Source organism: Anarrhichthys ocellatus, unplaced genomic scaffold, assembly GCF_004355925.1.
Source record: "Anarrhichthys ocellatus isolate YVR2014 unplaced genomic scaffold, GSC_Weel_1.0 scaffold50, whole genome shotgun sequence".
NCBI classification, from domain to species: Eukaryota; Metazoa; Chordata; class Actinopteri; order Perciformes; family Anarhichadidae; genus Anarrhichthys; species Anarrhichthys ocellatus.
In genome coordinates this window covers 1172452-1192197 of record NW_022280080.1, presented here as the reverse complement: position 1 = coordinate 1192197, position 19746 = coordinate 1172452, and the positions used below count along the sequence as shown (strand labels likewise).

The 19746-nt window shown below is 40.5% G+C and overlaps 1 protein-coding gene across 1 annotated transcript; it reads left to right on the top strand.

The window, feature by feature from the left end:
- Positions 1-17761: 17761 nt before the first annotated feature.
- On the top strand, positions 17762-18991 carry LOC116395853 (uncharacterized). Its single transcript, XM_031870029.1, has 2 exons — positions 17762-18082; positions 18286-18991. The coding sequence occupies exons 1-2, from the start codon at positions 17762-17764 to the stop codon at positions 18952-18954; spliced, it is 990 nt and encodes a 329-aa protein (XP_031725889.1). The 3' UTR covers positions 18955-18991.
- The last annotated feature ends 755 nt before the right edge of the window (positions 18992-19746 follow it).

Here is a 19746-nt window from a genome sequence, read left to right as displayed (position 1 = left end):
CTGGGCAGACGCTACCTCTGTCATGCAGCCTGGACCGGAGAGTTTGGCCCAGAACTGCTGCAGAGAGATAAAGAGACTTTTTCAGAGCAGTGCTCTCATAACTGTGTGTGCCAAATATGTTCCTTTATATCCTTTCTGTAAGATAACAAACAAGGGGAAGTCATTTCACTACAGCCGACTATCAGAGGGTAGACTTAAAAAAGGTTGGATGACCCTTGTGAGAGAGTTTTCCGCTATGTGAGCATTCTTCTCCATGTCTGGAGGAGGGAGGACCAACGAGGTGTCAGAAATGAGGTAAGAAGTTGCACGCCAGGGAGTTGGAGGGTCAAACAGGGTTGGGCTTGTTATTCAAACAGACACTGCCAGCTCCTGGCCTTCGACAGAGTTTGTGGGTCTTGACGTGGAGCCGCTTCCTGCTTTGAACCGTGCATACATGTTCTGCTCCAGCAAGGATTGGTGAGTCAGCAACTGCTCTGGCGAAGTTCAAATTTAAAATGGCAGCTCTCATATGCTCCAGAAAAAGGGTTCTATCTAAGTGATGGCACCCCAAATTGGTAGGATTTAGGAACATCATTCATGCAGAAAACTTTCCCCAGCAATAAGTCACACTGGCAGCTACGTTAACCAAAACACCTCCCTTAGCCTTTGCTGTAATCATATACTGTAATGATATAGCACCCACATCAACACTGTTTGGTGGCCACAGCCAAAGCTCTGCGGGTTTGCCTCATTCACCTCCATTACTCCTTTAAATTGCACAGACAACTCTTACACTCATCTTACACCATTTTTCAAGTGCAGTTTACCACCTTCTTCATTTATTTCCCTACAGACAGCAAACAAAAAAACAAACAACAAAATCTCTCTCTCTTTCTATATATATATATATATATATATATATATATATAGTGGGTACGGAAAGTATTCAGACCCCTTTAAATGTTTCACTCTTTGTTTTATTGCAGCCATTTGCTAAAATCAAAAAAGTTCATTTTATTTCTCATTAATGTACACTCAGCACCCCATCTTGACAGAAAAAAAAACAGAAATGTAGAAATTTTTGCAAATTTATTAAAAAAGAAAAACTGAAATATCACATGGTCATAAGTATTCAGACCCTTTGCTCAGTATTGAGTAGAAGCACCCTTTTGAGCTAGTACAGCCATGAGTCTTCTTGGGAATGATGCAACAAGTTTTTCACACCTGGATTTGGGGATCCTCTGCCATTCTTCCTTGCAGATCCTCTCCAGTTCCGTCAGGTTGGATGGTGAACGTTATATCTCTATCTATCTATCTATCTATCTATATATATATATATATATACACACACATACAGTATGTGTATCAACTGTTTGTGAATAAACCTAAATTGAACTGAACTGAGTGGAAATCATTTAAATGACTCATGTAAAATGTTCAGAAAGACTAAAATATGAAGCACAAGTAGTACCGCTGAAGTAAGCAATATGATTCACACAACAAACGGTAACAATAAAATATGTAACCACTGGCATTTCCTCTTTCCTGGTATCATGATGGAGAGGAGGTCCGGTGGCAACACCTGGGAGCTGCTTGACATCCTCCTGGATCCATCTTTATCATACAATATATGTATAATTTGGTCATATAGATTGTCTATATTGTGATTTTATTATCTTGGTCTATTCTGTCGACACAACATCACAGAACGTCTCCCAGCACGTATGTCCGTCCTGAAAGAGGGATCCCTCTACTCTTGCTCTTCCTGAGGTTTCTTTCATTTTGGGGTTTGTTTTACTTTGGGGAGTTATTCTTCAACCAAAGCAACAGTGGAAGAGGGTGTTGTATGCTGTACAGATTGTAAAGCCCCTGGAGGAAAATTTGGGATTGTTGGCTGTATATAGAAAATTGACTTGACCTGGCCAGATTAACCTGCTAGGCAAGGGTGTAGGTTTGCATAGGGTCCATAGGGACTAGTCACGACCAAAGTTTGGGAAAGACACAATTGTCCCCACCAATATTTTGTTAATTTGAATTGCCTGTTAGAAAAAATAATTTTGCACAATATATTTGCAAACTCATTCGTATTAGTATTAGTGCTGGGCAAGTTAACGCGTTATTATCGCGTTAACGCATTAATTAACGCCGACAATTATTTTATAGCATGTTTTTTTATTTTGAAAGTCCGTTGCTCACTGGCAGTGGTGGAGGAATGGAGACTACTGGACATCGCTGCGGTAAAGTCAGCAGACACTCAGATCTCCGTGGTCAACTCAGCAGACACTTACACTTTAGTGCACCTATATGCTGAAATTCACGGTAAACGCATTTAAACGGCACAGATCGGGAGTGAGCGAAGGACTTTGAAAGTTACCAGAAAGATTAACGTGAAACAACATCCGGTTTCTTCAGATGAACATCCGGTTTTCAGAATAAGATGCCAACAAAGTATGAATTATATTCACATTAAGTATAAAACATGCTACCTGCATCTCGTGAGTTAAAGGGAAAATACACCTAAATTGTGGGTAAAGTGTCTTTATTCTTTGATCACTGGGTATCCATCATCACCTCGGAGTTACAGCATTATATTGATGAACAGTAGAGCTGCATTCACATGCTCTGACTGTCATGAAGACAGACATTCAGATGAAACGTGCTGAAACATTTTATTCCTGTTGCATAGCAGTGGAACGTTTCACATACAGTCAGCACACTGAGCACAGATAGTGCAAGAAATATGATTGCTACTGTGTAAAGGGAATACTGTTAAAAAGAACCTGATTTGTATAAAGTGTTTGCAAACCAAATGTTATTGCCCTTTTGTTCATATAGCAGTACTTTTAAAATAAAAGTGCGCAATACACTACTTTTGAACTCATTATTGAACTTTGCCATAACAATGCGATTAATCAAAAGCTAAGGCAGATTTTTTCCTGACTATAATAGAAAAGGCAAGAGGTAATACTAAAAAGATCTGGGATCAGTTACACAAGCTAACGGGACATTTCAACAAAGTAAGGAAGCTGCAGCAATTTAACATAAATGGAAAGCTGTCAAATAACCCAGCGGAAGTAGCAACAGCTTTCAATCACTATTTCATTGATTCTGTAGCTACTATTGCTAAATGTTTCTCCCCTGAGAAAACACATGTCTGTACAGTAAATTCATTGGAGCCGACCTTCAGCATAAGAAATGTCACTCAATCAGAGGTCACGAGAATAATCAGGTCTCTTAAACCTTCCAAAGCAATGGATGTATTTGGTATGGATGCAGTTATGCTCAAAGAACTTAACACAACACTAACAGATCCCATCAGCAAAATCATCAACCTCTCTATCTCTCAGAGCATGTTTCCCAGTGTTTGGAAGTCGGCAGCTGTTGTTCCAGTATTCAAAGATGGAGATCCCCTTTCTACCTGTAATTACAGACCCATCAGTATCCTGCCAACAATATCAAAAGTTGTAGAGAAGTTGGTAGCTGAGCAAATTATCTGCCATTTGAATACCAGTTCTTTTGCCCTTCACCCAATGCAATTCGGCTTCAGAGCCAATTATTCTACTTAGACAGCCACCTGTTTCTTCACAGAAAATATCAAATTTCTAATGGACAAAGGGGGAGTTGTTGGAGTTGTGTTTCTTGATCTCAAGAAGGCAATTAACACTGTTAACCATAGCATTCTTTTGTCTAAATTGCACGGCTGCAATTTCTCCTCAGGTACACTTAAATGGATTAAATCGTATTTGCTAAATAGATCACAGTATGTCCAAATACAGAACTATCAATCTACCGCCCTACACTTGTCCACAGGCGTCCCACAATGATCTGTCCTGGGCCCACTGCTGTTCTCTTTATATGTCAATGATCTGCCATCAGCATGCCCTGACACCAACATCCAAATGTATGCAGATGACACTGTGATTTACTTGCATGTTAGCAAAATGGGACAAGTGGCAAATGAACTCACTAACTCCATGGTTCATGTAACTGCATGGTTAAAGCAATGCTGTTTACAACTAAACGTATCCAAAACAGTGTCTATGTTTTTTACCAAAACAAACTCTGGTAGTGTAGAGCCGGATGTTTTTGTATCTGGGGAGAGGCTATGGGTTGTACCTGACTACAAGTATCTCGGAGTTCTTTTTGATTCCAAATTGCCATTCAAATCTCAAGTGAAAAAGGTCTGTAACCGGGTCAAATTCAATCTATCAAATTTCAGGTTCACACGAAACTACGTGTCAACAGAGGCAGCTAAGACATACATGTTTGCTATGGTCGTTTCCCATATCACTTACTGTTTAACAACCTGGTCACAGGCTAGCACCACTACTCTGAAACCACTACAGTCATTGTATAAACGAACAATCAAAATCCTTGATAAAAAATCTGTTCGTTCTCATCATTGCCCTATACCAACAAAATATAACTTGTTTAGTTGGGAGAACATGATTAAATATGTGAATGTCTGTCTCATGTACAAAATTATGCATGGCTTGACCTCTCCTCTGCTTAAACAATTTGTGATCACAAGAACAACTGGTTATCGGCTCACAAGAGGGGATTGCATTATCCCACTCAGAAAAAGTGCTTTCAGTCAATCTGCCTTTTCTGTACAAGGTGCACTACAATGGAACTCCATCACCGTGACCATTAGAGAACTACACACATACAGGTCATTTAAATCTCACTTACAGAAATTGTTAGTTAGTACCCAGCTCTGTCAGCACTAGATTGTAACTGTTTCTCTGTCTGTGTTGAACTTTCCTCGATCTGTCTGTTGTCACCTTTCTGTCTTTCTTTAAATTGCCGGTCGACCGTCAACTACCTGCATGCATGTCTTTTATTGTTGTTTAGCTGTGTTTGAGTGATTTATGTATTTCACATACTCTGTATGCTTTTACTGTATGTTTTGTGCCTCTGACGTGGATGTGGATAGTGACTAAACAACTACAGCATAATACTGTTTTTAGTCCATGTTTCTATTTTAACATAGTTATTCTCACTTTTTTTCATTGTTTGCCCACGCATTAAGTGTCAATATTGTATAACCTTTTAACTTTAATCTTACATTGTTTTTAGGTTTATTTTGTAAACATCTGCCTTTGGGACTACAGATGAAAAATAGCCTTTTGGCTAACTCTGGCACATTTGGAGAAATGTTTTTATTAATGTGCACTGTCCCGTTCAAATAAACCAATAAATAAATTAATTAATTAATCGCGATTAATCGCAAAAAATCCATGTGATTAATAGATTTATTTAAAAATTTTTAATTTATAATTTTTTTTTGTCCGTTTTTGGCTGCACAACTGGGAAAAGATTTTTATATATATTTTGGATATATAATATACTGTTACTGTATATTGGCATTTTAGCAGAACGTTTTTTATTCATTTATTTAATTATTTATTATTATTAATATTTATTTGGTGCAGAATCCTGTTTTGTATTTAAACTAAGGTTTTGTTACTGTTATTATGTTTAAATCAGTTCCAAGTTACACAAATGTTAATATATTTTAAAGTTTGCCTGTTCAACTTAATATCAACTAAGTTTTTTATATGGGGGGGGGGGGCAGTGTCCCTACCACTGCTGAGACCAAACCTACGCCCTTGCTGCTAGGGGGTCCAGGGGGGGCAAAAAATTAGTTGTGGGCTCCTAATCACATGCCGAAATGCTTATGCTTGATTCTGATGTGGAGGCGATCATGGTTTCTAAGGGGCAGTTCACTCTCTCTGTGGGGTTGGTCTGGGAAAGATAGGCGGATGGTAATTTGTGTCACACGTTCCAGGTTCGGTACACTGTTTGGAAAGCTGAGATGAAAGATGAACTATAACTCACGAAGATGGAAGGAAATCAGGAAGGCCCCATCGGGGCAAGATGTTTCTCACCAAAACATGAGATGTAGTTTTTTCAGTTGAGTTTCGGGGAACAGTTCAACCCACCTTTATTAGTATAAGTCTACAAAAACCAGTTCAGTCAGGAGCACTTTAGTCAAAGAAAACTTTTATTTATATTCACAGTAATATATGTTTGCCGCTATGGTTCACTTCTGGGAGCACACCTCTCTGTCCTTCCTCGTGCACAGATGGAAAGCCAAAGTCAGGGAGAGCAGCAGCAAAGACTCCCCAAAGGTACAGAACAGAGCCGGCATCAAAGACAAGATAAACTACAAAATTTCGCAAGAAATTTTGACAATGTGGCTTCTACTGCCCGAAGACGTTGCAATACACGCCGATATTACCGGTAGTATCGTTGAGATTCAATTGAGATATCGCTTCTCTATTTTCTGCATTTTAGATTCATACACTTTGATTGAATCTTGTATTCGTGATGGACAGTCCACAAATGTCTCCCATAATTTCTGTATTTGAGATATAAACCTTTGTTTGAGAAGCCTTTGGAAATGATGGGAGCTGACGCTCCCATCATTTCTGTACGAACCTCATTCTGAGCTTCATGTTACAGTTACTCTATGGGGCTTTTATTTTGAAAGGGTGGGACTGGGTGGGTGAAAGCGGGGGAGGGGAGATATATTCATAATGTTTGACACACACAAACAGAGGTTATTAAATGACAGGCTTCATCACAAGCATTCCAGTTAGAATTCATTCTGTTATTCTTTTATTTTGAAATAAGGGGGGGTGAAAGGGGAAAAGTCTTCTAAAAATATCTAAGACCTGAATGACTGTATGGTAGAGAGAGACACAGAGAGAGAGATAGACAGAGGAGATAGAGACAGAGTGAGTGAGTGAGACAGGCAGACAGAGACAGACAGGAGGTCTAACGATCTGTCATGTGTGTATGTGTGTCTGTGTTAACGAATTAGCTCAATCACAAACACCTGTGTGCCTGCAGCCTTTACATGGACAAAAAACTGGGAAACACCTGTCAAACAAATCCTCAAAACCCCCCATAACCGTAGCTCCCATTGCTCCGATATTAATACTTGAGAGGAAGGATGAGTTGAAGAACAGATCCTGTGAAAATTGTGTCTGTAGTGTAAAAAATGTGGCTTCACTGGCGATCTAGAAATGGGGTACCGTGTTCTGTGGAAGATGTTCTTGAAGTAAAATTTAACATTGGTCTCTATGGAGCAGAAAGTTGGTTTTCCTGTCAATTAAAGGCTGTAGTGCAAAATGTGTAAATCTGCTGGATTCCACAGTCATTTGTCTACGACAAGGACAAGATTAGTTACTTTTCCATCCAAAACTTATGCATGAAGAGTGAAAATTGTGGAGTCAGTGGCAAAAGACAAATATTTTTTTCACAAGAATCTCAAGCTGCTCTTCACTCTAGTGGTGACATCACGCACTCTGAGCTGCGCAATACACACCCATTATAAAATCTGTAACAGACCCCAATTTTCCTGAAACTTAATCTGTGACTTCATGAAAACTGCTTTAGCTATTGAAATATCCATTTGGCTAAATAAAGTCTAGCGTTTCGTCTACATTTTAAACTTTGAATCATTTTTCTACGTTAAAGTATGGCTCGTCAATATGGGCCCAAAGTTAAGTGTTTTTTTTGCTATCTTGACGCCGAAACCCTATTCAAGTCAATGGCCAAATTTTGCTAAATTTTTCACGATTCATGGGAAAACCGCTGGGTGAATCTCTGAGAAAAGTCATTCCACACGATTCCCGATCAGGCCGCACGTTTTGATGTATTTTTTACGCAGGTGCTGGTAACGCTGTGTGAGGAGAAGCGTGCCAAACTTTCTGGTGGAAGATGGAGAATAAATCGAATAGTCCCGCAGGATTACAGTCTGTGTGCTTTGGCACAGGCAGTTTTACTGCCTTTGTGCCACAAAGCCACACTGAATGACATTGAACACAGCATAAAGTGGCTTGCAGAGGAAGCAGCAAGGGTAGGCAGGCTAAATAGGTGCCCTGTGTGAGAATTTGCCAATTGGTTACATAGACGAGAATCAGCTGATCCATCAGATGATTGGGCTGGCTCGAGATTGTCACGATCAGGCTTTGCCCTGTGTGTTCTGTGTCTTTGTTTCTGTCTGTAGCTCCTCACTCTCCTAATCAGTTCATTCAGTGCACCTGCCAGTCACACTCACCTCATCAGCTCATTACTCTCACCTGCTCACTCTGCCTCCTTCACTATTTAAACCCATGCCGCACACACACCCACTGCCAGATCATTGTTTTCCTACCTACCCGCCCGTTTTTCTCGTACTGTTCCCGGGTTTCCAGTCTGCCTGTTCTGCCTTTTCCTGCCAGATTTCCCCCCTTGTCTTTTGTCTTGTCCCTGGATTCCCTTTTTGTTTTTGGTTCTCATCAAAACCTTTTTCACTACAGCTGACTGTCTGCGTTTGAGTCCTCACCATGCCCCGTGACAGAGATGTTATCAGTTGACGTGGCCGGGATGTTAGCTGGGCTTTGTGGCCTGTCTGCCCTCCCAAACCTAACCAATGATGAAATGTATAGCCACATGTCATCCCTCCACTGCTGGTTGTCTTGGTGGTGTCCAGCAAACAATGTGGGCTTTGTAGATAATTGGCAGACTTTCTGCTTAGAAGAGACGGCATTCATCCCACTTTGGATGGAGTGGATCTCATTTCTACAAATCTGACCAAGTTTCTTAGTGGACCTAATCCGTGACAACCCAGAGTTCAGACCAGGAAGCAGAGTTGCAGTCTTACAAACTTCTCTGCGCTTCCATCTATTGCTATTACCGAAAACAATAATGCACATTTCTGACTTTGCTTCTTCACCGGAGTCTCTGTGCTTTCTCACCTCACAGGTTTCTGTGGATCCTGGTTACACCTGGACCTGGTCTTGCCTCCTGCCGTGGTTCTGTCATATGCATTGAATGTGTTGTAACTCTGTTGTGTTCATTCTGTGCACATGACATCTATCACACTTTTGTCCATCCTGATAGAGGATCCTCCTCTGTTGCTAAGGTCTCTTCCTCTTTTCTCCCAGTTAAAGGTTTTTTTGGGGGGAGTTCTTCCTTTTCTGATGTGAGGGTCCCGGGACAGAGGATGTCGCATGTGTACATATTGTAAAGTCCTCTGAGGCAAATTTGTGATTTTGGGCTACATAAATTGAATTGAATTGAACAAGCTCAATTATGTTGAAATTTATTTTGGAGTTCTTGGAAAATGGAACAATTGAGTGCATCCCAAGCATCTCCCAAGGGCATTGGACCGGAGCTTGCTGGAGTCTCCCACCAGTGTTTTTTTAGGTTATATAATTGACACATTAAGCAGTTCTCAACATGCAAAATGTGCATCCCAGCTCAGCTTTGGCTTCCAGGGCCAAAAATGAGCTATGGGCTATAAATCCCCCTCCTCCCTCCCCCAAACAGTGAAAGGATCATATTAAATTGTACTAATACTATAGTTTCACTCATGGCCTCCCTACGCGAGAGTGCCTCAAGATTAGGTAAACCTATGGAAGCCCCGTTAAAAGAAAAAAACTACAGTTTATTACATTATAGCTTTTTATTTCCTTAGCAGAGGTAATCAGTTCTAGCAGTTATGATAATATTGTACTCAGCAAGGCAATTGCAATATTATCATAACTGATCGATCTGATGGCCAGAGTTGAAAATTAAACGCAAATTGTATTAAGCTGTATTTGCATTTAAGGCCCTTACCATTGCAGTTGTTAGTGTTTAAGTGATTCATAATACTAAACTAATTTGCAATTAATGAAATTACGACGGGGTAAAGCAGTGGATTTTGGGGCCCCTAAATGAGTTCAGTATGCTTAAAACAAACTTGTCTGTACAAAGTGTCTTCAACCAAAGTCAACACGGGAAAGTATTTGAGTGATGAGGAAAAAGAGAGCTTGAGAGAGAAGTTCAAACTCACTTTCTCACCTTCACACCTGGCCAATCGCTGTGTAAAGTGGTCATGGTTGTCAGATTGTCAAAATTCAGAAATGTTTGAAGCAGACTGAAACGCTGAGGGTTGGGGGCCCCTGGCAGCTAGCTGTTTGCCCAGCAGGTAATCCAGCCTGGATCTCTGCTTTAATCAAGACAAGAGTCTACAGCCAAGCTAGCATCACCACAGCCTCTGTCTGTGGTGATGAACAGTGATGCTTGAGCTAAATGTTACCGTCAGCATGCTAACACGATGATGTTAAACAGTTATCGTTTTTTACTATATTCATCAATTTCATTTAGCATGTTAGCATGTTGCTAATTACCACCTAACAGCTGAGGCTGATTGCAATGTCATCAGTTTTGCAGGTATTTGGTCATAAACAAAAGTGCTGGACAAACTCAGACGTTAAGTGAACTTCAAAGTTGTTAGAATTTATCAAGATGTGGGCCATACAGTTATGTACCAAATGACATAGCAATCCATCTTATTGTTGTTGTGACATTTGACTAAAACGCTCTGACCGCCATGACCTATTCAGGGAGACGCAGGCAGGTTACCAAAAGAAAAGAGTTTTATTCGACATAACAAGTCGTCCAATGACAAATGGTGTTTGGGACGAGCCGTCCTCGCTCCTCCACGGGGTGATAGGAGAGGCCCATGTTGCCAGGAAGGTGGGGCTTTATCCTGGAGCACTGGCCCAGGTGTCTCCAGTTTGCAATCCTGTCGTTAAAGGGACACACACACACACACACACAACCAGGAACGTGGCAGGGAACCGTCACACACACACATTTGAAACTCAAATCCTTATAGTAGAGATCACCAAAGTCAATAGTATTTTATTCTCTGGTGTCTGTACAAAGTGTCATAGGAGTCCATCAAATGGTTGATTAGATATTTCAGTTGGCACCAAAGTGGTAGACTGGCTGGCCAACACCCTCTATGGAATAATGCTGCTAGCATTAGTTAAAAAAGAAACATTTTCTTATCAATGTCAGAAATGATTAAGTTAGTTGCTTTACAAAGCTTGTTAAAATAATCATGAGATGCGGAAAATCTCATAAAAAAGTGTATAAATTGGAGATTATTTGATCACATACTGATCTCAAGGTCAAGAACGAACCACGCTCAACTGAGTTATTGACTTGACTTGTTCAAAGTGATCCACACACTCGATATCATCAGAACACTATTTCTGATAACTGACAACTGTGTATAGTTTCAGAAAACAGTCAGGAGTTCACTGGGGTTTTTACATGTGTGTCTACTTGACACATTGTTGTTTGCTGCTCTTTATGGACGTCTGTACTACCTGTCAGGCCTGACTTTGTGCTTGACACGGTGGTGGAAAAGCTTCCCCATCCAATTCAGCCGCTTAATCATGTCATTTAATGCATTGTTAGACACATTAAAGCCGCTTGCTTCACAATAGTGTCCTTTAATGTAGTGTGGAAAAAGGGCTTGAAGGGTTAGCCAAAATTAGCCATTGACAGTTAGAATGATTATATAAATCAAAATTGCATCTGTTTTTTTACATATTCACCTTGTTCTGCAGCCGTTGGTCACTCTCCGGGTGACTTCTCTCACAACAACTACTTTCACTTGCAGATGGAGTGACCTCGTCTGACCTCCCTTTACAGGTTTCCACTCTGTGTTTTTCTCTGTCTCTCTGTACAGATCGCTTATAATTAGCCCAGCGAGACATAGCGAGAACGAGAGCAAGATTTTTTTTTTTTCAGTGAGTGCTTCACTAATTGTGTCCCTTTATTATTTTTTACCGCCTATATGAAAAGGGGTATTTAGCGAAATAGAAAACATCTGCTCCATTTATCCCCCTCATTTGTTTTGACTGTCACCGCTGATTCAGAAATGCTTCTGTTCCTCTCTGTTTGTGTACCTTTGCCCTGTGGTGCTGATGGTGGTGGGTGGTATGGAAATGAACAGTGCAGGGGAGAGGAAGTGTACACTATTATGCCATTGTTAGCTGATACCATCCATCCACCCACCCATCCATTTTCGGTCGCTTATCTGGGGCTGGGTTTTCAGTGGCAGCAGGCTGAGAAAGGTAGTGCAGACGTCGTCCTTTCTCAACAACATTTTCCAGCTCCTCCTGTGGGGTCCTGAGGCGTTCCCAAGCTTGGTGAGACTATGAGTCCACTAGAATGGATGAGAGATATATAATCCCTCCAGCTTGTTCTGCATCTACCCGGAGTCTGCTACCAGTTGGACATGCCTGAAGAGCATGCCTAGGTCCCCGTCTTTGCCGGTGTGTCCCTGCGGATGGTGAACCCACATTGCAAAGGCTCCATGTAGTACTGTTACCATCAGTCATGGCCTGGTCACCAGACTAGTCTGGCCCCTCCTATTGGACCAATTTTCCTCTGTAGACTCTATCAGGAGCTATTGCCCCGCCAACGTAGCTCCCATGTTCACCAGGACACACAACCCCTCCTTCACGGTGGGGGGGCGATTCTCGATCAGGCAGATTATGAAAATTACGCTTATCTTTCCACTATCCTGTCATTTTATCAACTCTCCTCTTGACCTCAGAAGTCATTGTTGATATGCATGTCTGAGAGAGATTACACAACTTTGGCACCCACTACAATCAACATTCATTATTGAACTTTGCCATAACAATGAGACGAATCACAAAAAATCCATGCGATTAATCTCGATTAAATATTTTAATCGTTGCCCAGTACTAATATATACATATACAGTGTGTGTGTGCATATATATATATATTGCGGTGGCGACACTCATAATGCTGCATTATGGATACACTGCGAAAACCATGTGAATGGAAGACCTAGGAGACAACTTGTTTTTAGGGACTTGGTCTTCCTCTCGTTAGGTGCCTTCATTCATCATAAAGAACCACTGATCAACAGGCTCATTTCTATGCATCAACATTCATGAGGTGCTTTGAATTGACCATGTATGGTTGAATGTGGGCGTGTAGAGGTCAGGATGTGAGGCTGATCCATGTGTGTACATTTTGAAGTTGGGTTTCATCAAAGGAAACTGAGCACTGGCAGGCGTACGCAATGTTTTATAAATCAGAATATTTTTTGGCTTACGTACATTTCTTCGTTTGTACATATGCAAACACTTGGATCCTATGCTTTGTTTTATACATGAGACCCCTAGAGTTTCACTCAAAAGGTGCAAAATGAGGGGACAAAGAGACGGAAAGGGAGGAGACACACTCGACTTGAGGCATAAAAAGACCAAGGCATTACAGGCCAGTGTTTAAGTGACTGTCACAAACCGGGATTGGACACACAACAACAGGGACCTTTCAGGCTGAATCAGACACTAATTGCTATCCTGAGGTGACCGTACTCGTCTGATTCTTCTACTCATGTCATTTGCCATGGAAACCAGAATTGCCAGCAGCCTAATGTTCATTAACAGTTGACCAACAACAAATTAATATTTACCCAAAGGCTAATTTCCTCATTAGTGATCAAATTAATGAAGCTTATTTTTGTCCACAATCAATTTAAAGTTTGGATTTTGTGACCTTTACCAAAAGCACAATTATTGTCACTTTGAACTTGCAGTGGCTTCTGTTTGAATTGCTTTTACAGGTTGTAACTATACATCATGTCATTACACCCATATTGTATACCAAACGCCCTTGGACATAAACAGCTGAGACTAGCTATATCTGGTAATCTAGCAATATTTCACAAATTGCAGATCTCACTTTAACCCTAAGGTATATTCCATGGAAGGAGAATGAGGTTTCATTTAGCATATTTACACCATATATACAGGGAACTGCCTGGGATGGGGTGTTATGTGCAGCCACACGAGACACATTTATGGGCACGTGAAAGGAGGCTGCATGATGGATAAAGATATCACAGTGCTCTGGGGTGTAGATATCAATAGTGGCCTAGGTATCTCCCCGGTGTTTTCATTAGAGTGATGGAGAAAAGGGGTAATATGCAAAGCCAGGGCTCCTCTTAAGGAATGACAACCTCAATCTATCACCGCCTCGTTTATCCAGATCTGAGAGACAACAACAGAGACGAAGGAGCGAAGAGGAGGGAGAGCGGAAGCACTTTCCCATCCCATTCCTCGGCACGGGGGTATCAATCTTTGACAAGTCATTCTTGCTGGATGCTTATGGAGTTGATAGCTTTTTTAGGGGTTCATTTTGAAATGAAAATGACGATGAGATGGACATGAGGAGTGAGGAAAAGCAAAAGGAAGTCGGGTGTTGGCATGTGAAGAGCACGAGCATCGCAGAGGACACAACAGGGTCAACGCATCACTGACACATCTGCAGTTTAGGCGTCTTAACAGAGAGCGAGGGGTAGAGAGATTTAGTCGAACATGCTAGATAATATTTAATAATAAATATTGAGCTTGTTTACTATAATTGAGCTCTTCCTCATTAGGTATACAACATGTGAACAAACAATGAAGAGAGTGACTGTTTGCACAGAGCAGATGCACCGTAAATGACTTTTTAGCTAATGGGCTGATACATGGCATCATTCGAATTCACTCGTAGGCAGAAGTTAAAAGAAACGGGTCACTGTTGGTCTTTGCTTCTGCTGGAACGGACACAAAGGGGGAGATTGAATGTCTGAGGGATCAGAGCGATCAAATGGAAAATGGATGTCATCTGGTTAAATGAGAAGAGCTGTACAGTCCATGACAAGACTGAAGAATTTGTCATAGATAATTAGCTAGTTTATCTGTATGGATGCACACAGAACCTTTCAGCTTCCTGGTGGAAAGAGGTTCAGTTACCTGAAGGACCTTAAAGCTGTTTCCACACCTACTGAAACCTTTTGGATTGTGAGACTCATGGTAGCAATTCTACTTGTCATGCTAGCTAATATAATAATATCTGTATGCACTTGCTAATTAGCTAATATTAAAATTGAGATGTGCGCATGGTAAACATTTTAGCTGCTTAATATTAGCATGGTAGCATAGCATTGCAGTGGCTTAGTTCAGCCTCACAAAGCTGCTAGCATGGCTGTAATAAACCCACTTGTTAATATTAATATAATACTAAGCAATGTCTGCCTGTTTCAACTTTCCTTACAGATCATCATCATAATATTCTTAAGTGACCATGTACTGTATTAGAGTTTGAAAGTATTGAAATAATTTACATTACATTCAAGAGCAGAAATATGTGTTGTAGTATGTGGGCACACCAAAACTGTTGTCAATCGTGATGTTGTATGTAAGTTATTTGGATGGAAAATACATTTTTTATGGCACTTGTGTTTTCTGGTGTGCAAAAAATAATTTCCTTGTAACTGGTTGAAATCTAAGTATTTAGTTTGGCCAATGACTTCTTATATTTTTCTGTATATTGCCTATAATCCGAAAAATGAAAAACACCAACACCATGCTGTTGGAGGCCCAGGTCGGCGAGGAAACCAGAAGCAGGACTGTGCGGGGCAGACTGTCAGAGCCTGCTGCAGCACACCAAGAGGTCTTCTAAAGGGACTCTGGTGCTCGGAAACACTACTGCTTCTGTCCACAGGGATCGCCAAAATCAACACAACATTACAAGTACAGTCTAAAATGTAAACACATTTCCTAGTTATTAGATAATTCCAGCATGTTGTAGTGAATCCATTTTTAAAATGTCTTGCATCACACAAAACCACAGCTTACCCAGACAGTAATAATTAGTACAAATGTAAATGTTTATGTTAAAAAAGGTGAACATTAAAAATTAAAAATTATAAAACTCAACACTTGTAAAATAGAGCTCTTTTCCACTGAACCGACTTCCTCCAACAAGTCTGTCCCCACCTGCCTGCAGCTCCATGGACACACTGGACTCATGTGTCCCTCTGTGTATACAGTACATGGAGCCTAGACACTCAACTAGACATAACGGCAGCATAGACACTCGGTGGTTAGCACTGTCGTCTGTTTGGTCTCTCCTCCATTCTGCACGGGGTTTCCTCCTTTCACAAAAAACATGCATATTATGTTCAATGGTGATTTGAATGAATATTAAATGATTAAATCTTGTGTTGATCTGTTGTCCTGTCTCCCCCTGTGTGACTGCAGTCATGAACAGTGAACAAAAGCAGCACATCACATTCACATTTAACAAGCAGGATTTTACTTGTTCAATGCCAAATGAATCATGAAGTTTTATTGCTCTATTTTGTTGCTGTTGTTTGATGAGACATTTTCTGGTAATCACCTTTTGAAGACTCAATCATACATAATGACGTAAACATAAAAGGCTCATTGTTTTCTGATTTGAGACTGAAGACCACATGCTTTTGTCTTCCCACACTCTTTAGTGCATTAAGGGTACTTACAGAGTTCTTTACTGGGGAAAAAAACAGCAGCAGATGGAACAGAAATGAATAAATAAAACCAACATGGGGACCATGAAACCATGTGGATGGTTTATTCCTGCAGGTTTTGAGATACTGAGTCCACCTGAATATAACAAATGTGAATGGATTTAGATCTAAATACATGCTGCTATGTCTGAATAATGCATGTCTGATGTTGGAGTGATGTGATTTAGCTATATGATGATGAAAGCTACAGCCCAATAACATGCATTTTAGTAGTGCAGTATGACCGGCTGTCAGTCACCAAATTTAATTTCCTCACCTAATGATGCAGGCCGACAATCACCAAAATGTATGTAAAGTATGGCCATTTTCATCCAGTCTGGCTTTTACCTTAAAACATTGAGCAGAGCTCCTCTGAATGTGATGCGCTACATTTAAAATCTGTATTCATCATCGGTAAAACAAAATACAAAAAACACAAGGGCACTGTAGAGAGATCAGAGAGAGTGCATTAAGAAAAGAAGTCATGTGCAGAATAAAGTGGTGATTAAAGATGAAGAAAGGTTTAGTGAGATTTCACGAGGATGAAGGGACAGAGTTAAAAATTCAACAGGACAGGATAGAGAGACTATGAGTGAAGCAACAGATAGATAGATGATAGACAGATGGATAGACAGACACTAGATACTAGATACTTTATTCATCTCCAGGGGGAAATTTGTTAAAGAAACACATTTCCCTGAGCTGCATGAAGGCATGGAGGCTTCAGCTACATATGCATACTATTCAAACACTATGTACAGTTGACCCTTCACAAATATATGTACAGTATATTAGTGCTGGGCAAGTTAACACGTTACAGTTTTTCTCAATTGCTAAAACACTAAAACCCATTGGCTGAACAAAGTTCTCAGTTGCCTGAACTCATTTAGCTAATTGTGCAGTCTGTTGTCAATACCTTAAACTGTTTCACATGGTAAAACACAATTTGCAGATCTCACTTAGACTTTTCAGCCAAACTCTAAACACATTCTCAGTCTCAAAACACATTCTGCACTCTAATGCACATGTCATCCATACTGGTAAACACAAGTGGCAACAATCAAATACAAATAGAGAACACATGTCATTGATTAAACACAATCACTCAAAATTGATTTCACTTGTATCAAATGATGTGACACAACCAATATAAGCCAGTTTAGAGAGCAAACAGGTGGTTGAAGGTGGGAAGGAGAAAGTCTGAGAATGGATAGAAGAAACAATGTGAGAGGACGAGGACAAGTGCGTATGCGAGGTGGGCGACGAGGAGGAAGAGGAGAAGGGCAAGAAAGAGGAAGAGGAGGACGAATAGGAAGAGGAAGACAAAGAGTGGAAATATCTGATGAAATTCGAGCAACAGTCATAGACCATGTTATAGTCCACGGACTGGCAATGAGGGAAGCAGGACTTAGAGTGCACCCCAATTTGAGCCGATTTTCTGTGTCCACCATAGTAAGAACATTCAGAGAAGAGAACAGGTACAGTATGCTACTGTATTTTTGTAATTGCAAATTTACTGTACTACACTATATGCAGCTGTTTCAATAGACATTTGTAAAGTTCATCACTGTATGTATTGTACTGCATGAATATTTTTTGTAACTGCACATCTACTTTTTGTAGAACTGCAAGGCTGCCACATGCAGGTGGAAGGAGAGCTATATTCACTCAGGAGCAAGAGACCGTTATAGTGGGCATGGTCCTTCAAGATAATTTAATACGACTCAGAGAAATCCAGGAACGAGTGATACAAGACAACACACACTTCCAGGGAATCGACAGTGTGAGCATTTCCACAATTGACCGTGTCATCCATCGTAACAGGATGCGAATGAAACAAGTATACAGAGTACCTTTTGAGCGCAACTCACCAAGGGTGAAAGAACTGCGAGCTCAGTATGTGCAAGTAAGTGTACATTCAGACACATTTACTGTAATCCAGATTGTCTACAGTACTGCCACATACTATGTGAATGACATTACTCTTCAGTACATACAATGTATGTGAATCAGAAGTGCATACAGTAGGCCAAATCGAACTCTACAATATAGCACTGTCTCTGTACAACTTACTAAATTCTACATACATTATATTGTATTCCTACACAGACAATATTTGACTTGGAATCCTTGGACAGACCCCATGAGTTAATCTTTGTCGATGAAGCGGGCTTCAATCTAACAAAGAGGAGAAGGAGAGGCCGAAACGTGATTGGACAGCGGGCCATTGTTGAAGTCCCTGGTCAACGAGGTGGCAATGTCACAATCTGTGCTGCTATCAGCAACCATGGTGTTCTACATCACCATGTTACACTCGGGCCATATAACACCCAGCATCTTCTAAGATTTCTGGCCAATCTAAGAGATATTTTATTTGAGCAGCAGGGTCAAGAGCTAAATGAGAATCCCATTCCCACCAATGTGATAGTGCTGGACAATGTCAGTTTCCACCGAGCTGCTCAGGTAAGGGAATGGTTTAACATCAATGGTCAGCTTATGACCTTGTACCTCCCTCCATACTCGCCTTTCCTGAATGCGATTGAGGAGTTTTTCTCCTCATGGAGATGGAAAGTGTATGATAGACAACCCTACACCAGAGTAAATCTGCTGCAAGCCATGGAATTAGCCTGTGGTGATATAGGTGAGGAATCATGGCAGGGCTGGATACGGCACACAAGAGGCTTCTTCCCCCGTTGCCTCAGGAGAGAAAATATTGCTTGTGATGTCGACGAAGTGCTCTGGCCTGACCCAGCCCAAAGACAAGAAGAAGCACATTGATGATATGTTGACTCCTTTGATTTTTGTCCCTTTTACTGTAGTATTGTATACTGTAGTAGGCCTACAGTGCATTGTAGGCTGTATAATGTACAATAAACAAATTGTATGGCCTTGAACATCGTGCTTTCTATTTGTCACAGTAACAGTACTGACTGCTCAATAGATTTTGACTGGTTGCAGGTTCATATCAACAAAGAACAAGAATTACAGTATCAGAGACAAAGGACACGTTTGTGAGATGCAGGGTACAGTACTGTAAAAATAGGGGTACAAGGAGGAGGAAGAACAAAATAAATTGCAAAGAGCAAAGCACAGTCGTAATTTCTGATCAATTTTGAGCTACTGTAATAGAACATGTTTTCATTCATATGAAATTTGTTTTGAGATTAAAATTCTACTTCTCCCTGAGAACTATATGTTTTGAACAATGTGTTTTCTATTTATTGGTGTATTGTTTACTGACCGCTTGACAGTGTATATTATTTTGATCACTTTGTTTATGATTTGAGAGCAGTGTTTGATTTTGAGCACAGGTAAAACTGTTTTGAGGCGAAAGTTTCATTTTGCAAGAGGATTCAGAGGTTTTGTAAATAGCGCTTGAAGATGAGGTTTCGTGTTTACAGTTTTGAGAAAATGGGTGACCGTTTCAAGAAATGTGTCTTAGCAATCGAGAAAAACTGTAAATAACACCACTTTGGCAGTTTTTTGAACCCAGACTAAATCTTTTCCTAAACCTAACCAAGAGGTTTTGTTGCCTAAACCTAACTAGGTTGTGTTTCTGTGAAGAAAGAA

Excerpts from the sequence above, each read along its gene's own strand:
- LOC116395853 (XM_031870029.1), top strand. The coding sequence starts at position 17,762 with ATGAATATTTTTTGTAACTGCACATCTACTTTTTGTAGAACTGCAAGG. Across the intron at positions 18,083-18,285 it reads TGCGAGCTCAGTATGTGCAA|ACAATATTTGACTTGGAATC; the intron begins GTAAGTGTACAT and ends ATTCCTACACAG.